The sequence below is a fragment of the Astatotilapia calliptera genome, chromosome 1 (assembly GCF_900246225.1).
Source record: "Astatotilapia calliptera chromosome 1, fAstCal1.2, whole genome shotgun sequence".
NCBI classification, from domain to species: Eukaryota; Metazoa; Chordata; class Actinopteri; order Cichliformes; family Cichlidae; genus Astatotilapia; species Astatotilapia calliptera.
In genome coordinates, this window is record NC_039302.1 from 7,534,608 (window position 1) to 7,543,687 (window position 9,080).

Below are 9,080 nucleotides of genomic sequence, written 5' to 3' on the forward strand. Positions count from 1 at the left end.
ATAAAGTTGAAAAGTAACTTATCAACCTCTTTTATGAGTTTATTATCAAGGTGCAATGCCAATGCAGCGTATGTAAGACGAGAGATACCTTCTGCTTTAGTTATTAATACTCTGCCTTTTAACGACAAATCTCTTAAGAGCCACTGATTAAATCTGTGTTTGAGTTTCTCTAGAATAGGATAGAAATTTAGAGTGATTCTATTTTCCTGGTTTTTGGTTATTATGATACCTAAATAACGAACTTATTGTTTTATTGGAATGTTACACAAAGCTGTTTTCGAACATTCTTTTATCGCCATAAGTTCACATTTAGGAATATTCAAGTACAATCCAGAAGCTTTGGAAAATATGGAGATTGTTTCAATAGCAAGAGAGATTTGATATTCATCTTTTAGGAATAATGTAGTGTCATCCGCTAACTGTGTTATGAGTAAATCTTTGCCAATTAGCAATATACCTTTTACATTGCTTGATTTTATATGGTTAGACAATAGTTGGGCAATTAATAAAAACAGGTATGGAGAAATGGGACAGCCTTGTCTTATCCCTCTTTGTATGTTAAATCTGGGTGAAGTGCTGTTTGTTAATTTAATACTGCTGTTACTGTTATGGTATAATGTTTTAATCGCTGTAGAGAAGTACCAAAACCATACTTATCTAGAGCTTGAAATAAAAATTCATGCACCACCGTATCGAAGGCCTTGTGGAAGTCTAAAAATAATATGAAACCATTGCAATTTATGAGGTCAGAATAATCAAGAATATCTGAAACCAATCTAATATTGTTAGTTATATGTCTTTTGGGCATAAAGCCAGATTGTGTTTCATCAATAACAGAGTCAAGAACCATCTTAAGTCTGTTAGCTACAATTAGAGCAAATACTTTATAATCATTATTTAGTAAGCTAATTGGTCTCCAATTATCAATCATTAATAGGTCCTTATTAGGCTTCGGAATCAACGTGGTCAAACCTTGATTCATCATAGTGGGAAGTTGTTGGTTTCCTATGCTTTCTGCAAATACCTCAAGAAGAAAGGGAGACAACTCTTCAGAAAAAGTTTTATATAATTCTGCAGTAAGACCATCCGTACCTGGAGATTTATTATTTTTTAATAGCCCAATTGCATTTTTGACTTCTTCTAATGAAATGGGTTGATCACATAATATAGAATCTTCTTGGCTGATAGATTTAACATTCAGCGATTCTAAGAGGTGATCTACAGCTTCCTGAGAAAATGTAGAGCTATAAAGTTCATTATAGAAATGACTACAATGTTTAGAGATTAATCTGTAATCCTCTGTTATAATCCCATTTATCATTAATTTGCTAATATTATTTATGCTTGAGTGTTTCTTTTCTAAACTGAAGAAATAATGGAAATTACGCTCACCTTCTTCAAGCCATTTAGATCTTGATCTGATAAAGGCTCCTTTTGCTTTGGCTGAGTATAAACAATCTAATTTATCTTGTAATTTAGCAAGGTTCAATTTATCCTCTTCAGTTAAAGTGTCAATTTGTTTATTAGATAACTGTAATTTGAGAGATTATATTTTCTTCCTCTAACCTTTTGGATTTCACATTAAGGCTGCCAACCTTCCTTAAATATTTGCCAATTACAAATTTTAATAATTCCCTAAATTTTCTTGAGCTATAGACCAAAAGTTTGAGATCAGATCTTTAAGATCCTTTTTCACATTGTCTTTCTGTAATAATGAGCTGTTGAGTTTCCAATATGTAAATTTAATAACAGAAGAATTAGAAGGGAAGTTAAACAGAGGGAAGGGCATTAGGGAAGTTAAATTTATTTTATTATATATGGCTTTATGATCTGTTTCTGGAGAAGGCCATGCACCTACATCTATGCTATTGATGTCAAAATTCTCTGAAACTAACCAACAGTCTATCCTTGAATGTCTCGAGTTAGAATTGTTGCACCAAGTAAACATTTTGGACTGAGAATATTTGAATCTCCAAATGTCTGTGTGTTTTAGGTGTACCATAACAGCTTTCAATGTAGTATTAATTCTGTTCGAATGTCCTGGAAGAAATTTATCTAATTCAGCATCCATAATACAGTTAAAGTCTCCACCTAGTAATAATTTTGCATTTGGAAATTTATTTAACCAGCTAGATTTTTTTTTTTTCCAATCGTCAAAAATAAGTTATCATTTTCTAGCTTCGTGTTAAACCCATATATGTTAGTTACAATTAAAACTAAATCATTATATTTTATGACTTGACATATGTAATGACCTGCAGAAGAAATGAGGGTCAGGGAATATTGAAGAGTTTGTGTGAATTTCAGCACCATTTACAAAGCCTCGACCTCCAACAAAGTAAGCAGATTTCCCTTCTTCACATGCTTTCTTTATAATGGGCCACAGCTTCAGTCTGTTTTCTTTGTCCTCTCTCGTCAGGTCTTCAGTGAACCGCAGATGATTATATTGAAGGAAAGTATTGTTCTTGGCAGCTTTCCACACAGCATCACGAATTCTCCTTGAGATGAACTGGATGATGATCCCTCTGGGTCTTGGGTCATTTTGTTTTGGTTTCCCCACTCGATGAGCGATGTCTAAGACCTCTGGAAGCTTTTCCTTTTCTGCTGGCAGAACCGTTTGGCATATCTCAATCACTTTTGCGCACACATCTTCTTTCTCCAACTCCGGTACCCAATACAGTCTCAGGTTCCAACGGCGGTTGTAGCGTTCAATTTCAGAGATGCATTCGTCACATTTCTGTGTAAGCCACTCGTTTTTCTCAATGACCATAATCTTATCACTTGTGTCCTTTCATTCCGTACGAACTGTTCCTACCATTTCTTCAATGGCGTCACTTCTGGTGTTGATCAGATTGATCAAAGTGTTGACTGCATCAGCTTTCAGGGAGTCGCCATCAGAGTGACTGGTAGACAATGTTGGTTTTTTTAGCCACTGGAGGCTTGGAAGGCGTAACTGGTAGTGGTGGAAATTCTTCTTCAACCATCTGCTGACAATCCATTTCTTTCATGTAGCTATGGTCGCTAGCTAGCATGCTAGTTGCATGTGGTTTGCCCGAGTTACTCAGCCTTTTCTGAACAGATTTCGACATGTTGCTGTTATTAAATTTGGATTCAGATTTAGCAGGTTTTATTGCGCTGATCTTCAAAAAAGTCTTGGAAGCTAGAAAGACGTCAAATAGGTGCTATAAAACTGCTTTATAACATTCTAGTGCTGAGAGCTCGAAAAAAATACTCCTCTTCACGTCGCCATCTTGCTCAGCCCCCCAGTTAATGTGTTTGAGTGACACGGTTAGCGCCCAGTTAGCTCCTAGCATTTCTCAACAGCTCTGCCTCCTTTTCAACTGCCCGAGACATTTAAACAATGGATAATCCGTTTACAAACAAATTCATGCTTTTCTCCTCAACAGAGAGCGTCCCCCATTTTAACAACAGCGCCGTAAAATAAGAAGAATGGCGCAGAATGTGTCACGTGAAGATTCATCAGCCAGATTAAGTGTTTACTGACAATTGACATCATCATGACTATTCCAACAATCCTCTCCGCACAGAGAAGCATAAACACACTTGACTATCACTAAATCAAATTAAACACGCATTTGTAATGGCGCTACTTCAGTTTACAATACAGTTCATTCACTTAGTCAGCAGGTGGCGGTATCCTCGTACACTGGGGAGTAAACTGCCATTAAATGAAACAGAAGAAGAAGAAAAAGAAAGATCTGCACACGCGCAGTACAGATCGGGTAGACTTTGCACATGTGCAGTAAGGATCGGGGAGTACTGATCCGTAACTATCTTTTTATTTTTCATTTTTGTCTACATTATATTGAAATGTTTCATTATTGCAACCATTTTAAGAGATAATTATTATTGTTAACATCTTAACAGATACTCTGACCCGTAACGGCCGGAAGTAGACACCTTTCGCATATGCGTGGTACCGATCGGGTTTCCGGTACAGATCGGGTAGTGACATGGGGAAAGCCCAAAACTGCACTACCTCCACTTCCGTACCATTGATTCATTAATGCTGAATTCTCTCGCAGCTGCTCTTCCCACGTTGTTGCAGTATATTAATGACTAACCTCATATTATGGATGGATTATCTCAGTTGTTCTCCTGAGTGAAGTTTGGTCCATTTACAGCATCCTGCCATGCAATTGCATTTGTCTCTAACCACCAGAAACCCTCACGTTAACTTTTATCGAGTGGAAAAAAGTTAGCGTTCGTCCATTAGCTTCACTGTGCTAATGTTATGCTAACTTTTGCTAGCAATCACGTAGCACATCATTATATACCAGCTAGTCCGACTTCAGTAACCCTACAAAACGTCACTGCTGTCTAGTTTTCTGTCTTCATTTATGTTGGAAGTGATAGCAGAGCTGTACGTTTTAATTTTTTGAGAAGTCTCTCAGTCAGAACATGCTATATCAACACTGATCATTTTATTAAAGATAAAATAATTTAGACAGTTTTTAACGCTCAGTGATGCCGCAGTGTTTGTTTGACTTTGGGACCTGAAGAAGAGGGAGTTTTGGACCCAGATTACTCCGCAGGGCTCCTGACTATGGCAGCTGTAATGCTCCGGCAATCCATCAAGCAGTGCGCCTTCATAGTCTACCAAAGTCGTACTAAAACATTTTTGAACAGATTTCTGCGCGCCGTGTACCACATAAAATTGATTCGAGGTGAGTAAGCACAACCAGAATTCATACATAAGTAGGGATGGGTATCGTTTAGGTTTTATCCGATACCGGTGCCAAATCGGTACTTTTGAAACGGTGCCAGTGCTCAAACGGTGCTCAAACCGGTGCTTAAAGAATGGAGAACACAAACTTTGTCCAAAAACCTCTCATGTTCAGCTGTTTTTTTTTGTAAAAAGATAACAATGTTAGCCTTTTCTGCAGCTATGGGGCATATATGGTATCACTCATGGCTGGAAGCAGTGCTTAATCAATGGAAAAAACACAAACTTTGTCCAAAAACCTCTCATGTTTAACTGTTTTCCACTTCTTCTTTGGTCATTTTAGCCTTTTTGGCCAGGGTGAAGAGAGTATCTGCCATCAAACAAGAAGACAGCCGCATGTAGCTATGATGATGTTTGCTAGTTCACCTTACATGCATTAATGTAATAACGTGGTTAGCCTACTCAACGTAAATTACACACGAACAACATTAAGCTACTCACGCAGAGAAGAACGGCTGCTGCTGCCATCAAATACGGCGCATTTCTCGGCTTTTAAAAAAACGCTATGCGTCGCCAGGTGTTTCATGAGATTCGAGGTGTTACCTCCTTTGACAGTATCACAGTATCATCTTAAAGCACTTGTTGCTGCTGAGTTTGCATATTTTGCTGTAAAGTACAGCCAGACTTTTAACCGCTTCGCCTTGGACATTTTTAATCTGTAGCTCTGCGCTAACAGAACGTACATACCTGGCCCCACCTACTATCCTCGGAAATGTAAAACAATTGGCTAAAAGTGTATCACAGCTCAGGAAAAAAAAGCACCGAAATAAAGCACCGAAATGTGCGCTGCTTTTCGGTCTGGTTACTACCGTTTATGTCAGAACGACACCGGTACCCATCCCTATACATAAGGCACACTGTCGATTTTTGAGAAAATTAAAGGATTTTATGTGTGCCTTATAGTGTGTAAAATACATGATACAGAAGAAAAGAATTTATCGCGATATATATCGTTACTGCACATGCTTCAAATTATACCGTGATATGGATTTTAGGCCATATCGCCCAGCCCTACTATTGTGACCCCATTTGACAGCAGTCTGCAGTAAAGACTCTCACAATTACCTAAAATGAGACTTGTAAAAACAAATAAAGTGAATAACATAAATACAAGCTTGACACAGTGCAGTGGTTATGACCTTCACATTACAGCAAGAGGCCCCGAATCCGCCAGCCGGATGAGGCCTTTCTGTGTGAAGTTTTCATATTCGGGTACAGGACAGTGGTGATTAACGTGATGTGAATGATTATCAGTCTCCCTGTGATGGACTGGCCAAGCTGTACCCTGTCTTTTGCTCTCTCACAAATGGGATAACCTACATCCACTCCACGACAATGAATTGGAAAAGTAGTTAAGAAAATAGACAGATTGAATATAAATACATGTTTTCCATGTCATTTAAATTGGTCCTGTTGTTTCTTATTCATTTACTACCGTCTCCTTACGCATAAAAAAGGACTCCTAGTCTACTCTTTGCAGTGTGGAATACAGCTTATTAATTTAACACTGGTATCAGTACAAATCCTCTTTTCCAATGTATGGGAATAGTATTGGAACTAGAAAAACGTGGATCGGTGTGTACCTAATTAATGATAAATTTCTTGACATTGGATTCAAGGAGAAATTTAAATTCAAACATCATACAAGTAAGTTTGTAGATAAACTGCAACAAGGGGTTGGTTTAAAACAAACAAACAACAGTGGCATCAGCACCTCCTATAACATAAAAATAAATAATCACCGTTTTCATATTAACAAAATCCAAAACTGTAGGTATGTTATGTTATACTGAACTGTATTAGATGGCACAGTGGTAATTAACAGAAATGCACTTGATGCAATTTTCTTGGCCAATACCAATTTTATTCTAAGCGTGGCCTGCCGAAAACGATTGTTGCTGATTTTGATTTTCTTTCTAAGAACTAAAAGTGGCAGCATATACGAGCAAAAATCAATTATTCTTCAGAAAAATGTTATTATCATAAAAGACATGATTAAACTTTACAATTTCCCCCAAACCAAGTTACAGGATCTTCTCTCAATGACACGAATGAAAGTTGCTCAGTTATTGTAAAGAGGCATAAATGATGAACTTAAACGAGCTGCTATACATCCACTTATACCTGGCAAGCTTGACCTACCCAAACAAAAGCAGCTGCAATAAATATATATAACAAATCTAATGCCATTTAGTTACATTGTTTTCTACTGTGCTTAGAAAATCACCAGGACCTTGAACCTTTTTACTCATCAGCATAGTTTCCCTCATAGCTCCTATGATCTTTTGCTCATACTGAGGCTGCTGCCTTGTGGCTGGCTGGCTCTGAGCTCTCGATGGCTTTAACTTTAGCCTCTTTGCCTTTGTTAGCTTCTTTAAAATGTTTAAGTACAGCTGGGCGAGGGTGTTTTAAGTGTCTAATAAGGTCTGTTGTTTATTTTAGCAAACTCTGCGTCTTCACTCACAGTAAATAAATTCTAGTTAAAGACATGTTAGCACAAGGCTGCAAGTGTGGGCATGACTACCTGCTCACGTTACCCATCTGTGTAACAGACCGGCTCATAATCAGACCCACATGAGACAGACTGGCTGATCTGGGATGAGCATGTCGGAAAACAGCAGATTCCAGTCCCTGGCTGGTCAGTTGGTCCATTTCTAGTAATTAAGTGTAAAATTGGCTTAAAGCCTAATTAAACAAGAACTGCCATGTAATTCCATGCAACTCTGCAATTCAGTTCCAGAGGTTAGGTTCAGGATAACATTTCAAAATATTTGTTGGGAAATAAAAAAGCCATGCAGATAATACTTGTCATCAAGCGGCCCTATATCCTCACAACAGATGATGAGCCTGGTGTCTACTCACCCTGAGGTGCTGGAAAGCATGGATACTATAAGGTAGTTCAAACACTTTTCCACAGTCTGGCTTCTCTAGATCTGGGGGTAGAGCAGACCTGGAATCAATGTAGTCTTCAGGGCTAGAAAGAAAAGAGGAGAAGAAAAGATGACAATTTCATCATAATCACACAGAGGCCGTGAAGTTATTTAGGAGCAGAAACCATAAATGCATATTTAAAAGCAAAATAATGGCACAGACCTGATGTCTTTGCTTTCCAATGAGACATAAGTGCCATCATACAGATCCAGGTCTCCCAGGGGTACCTTAGCCATTACACAGTCTGCATCCTCCTTGTAATGCCTCTGCTCCAAACCCGTATCTCGGTCCTCATTCTCCTCAATATGAATCTTCTGTGCCACTAGCTGCTTCTGCTCAACAATCAGAAAAGAAGGCAGCAGTGAGGCATGACAAACTGGAATTGGATCTTAAATTAAACGACTGAATTTAATTTAATAATGTAGTGACACAAACTACGGCGAATGACCAGCATGAATGAAAGAATAAATGGGTAAACCCACCTCCAGCTTCTTGAGGTAGTTAACGCGGGTTTCTTGCCTCATGAAGATTACAACATCGTGCGGGTGTTTCAGATTTAAAGGGGAGTCCACCTGAAAAGCAAACAGCGCGATCGTGACCGACGTGCTTAGCTTCGCTTACTTAGGCCGAAAAAGACTTGGGCAGTTGATTAATCTCTGATATGACAACATTCAGATAGTGTGGAGTCATTGATTTAACTAGTGCGCCCGATTGTTAATTTCACACACGCACACTCGTCTTGTCAGACGCTCCTAATACACATAAATACGTAATGTCCCTGTCTATAGTCGGCACCAAACACCACTGACGTTCTGGCATATCTGCAAGCGCCTTCCAATGGAGGCATACACACTGTCATAAAAATATAAGTGTTTATCTTGACCCGGTTAACCAAAAGATAAAGGAACTAGTCTGATAAAGCTAAACCACTTGGTCAAACAAGCGAGATTTTAATATCCACGGAACTTTCTTTCTAAATCCACAGTTGCTCAAGCTGACAAATGAGTCGCACCGAGTTAAATTATTATAAGTACTACAGTTACGTTACAGTCGGTGCTATGAAAAATAGTTAGCTTCATAAGCTAGCAGCCAAACGTAAGCGTTAGCAGGTCAATGAGCTGTCATACTTGCTGCTGAATTTTTCCGTCCTCTGTGACAACCCAGTGGGTCGTAGCCCCTCCGGAGTCCACTGCAAGTATACACAGGAGGATGAAAAGCTTTCCATGTAGCGACGTTTTCCGCGAATAGTTGACACGGCAGGGTAAAGACTCCGGGCAGATTTTCCTGAGGTCCGCCATTTTTCTATCTCCCTTTTTCTTTTTCTATTTTTTTCCTGCGGCAACAATAGACTCCCACCAGGAGATGGCGCTCGCGTCTGCAAAGCGCGAAAAAAAATGTAATG

At 38.7% G+C, this 9,080-nt stretch overlaps 1 protein-coding gene across 1 annotated transcript in view; it reads right to left on the reverse strand.

Annotated features, from left to right (window-relative positions):
- ttc17 (tetratricopeptide repeat domain 17) overlaps nt 1–9,043 on the reverse strand; it is a 30,287-nt gene extending 21,244 nt beyond the window's left edge. The window contains exons 1-4 of the mRNA XM_026161263.1: nt 8,806–9,043; nt 8,161–8,250; nt 7,841–8,010; nt 7,610–7,721 (exon numbers count right to left, since the gene is read on the reverse strand). Coding sequence (XP_026017048.1) covers nt 7,610–7,721; nt 7,841–8,010; nt 8,161–8,250; nt 8,806–8,976 — 543 coding nt within the window. The 5' untranslated portion in view covers nt 8,977–9,043. The remainder of the gene's footprint in view (nt 1–7,609; nt 7,722–7,840; nt 8,011–8,160; nt 8,251–8,805) is intronic.
- Nucleotides 9,044–9,080: the final 37 nt, after the last annotated feature.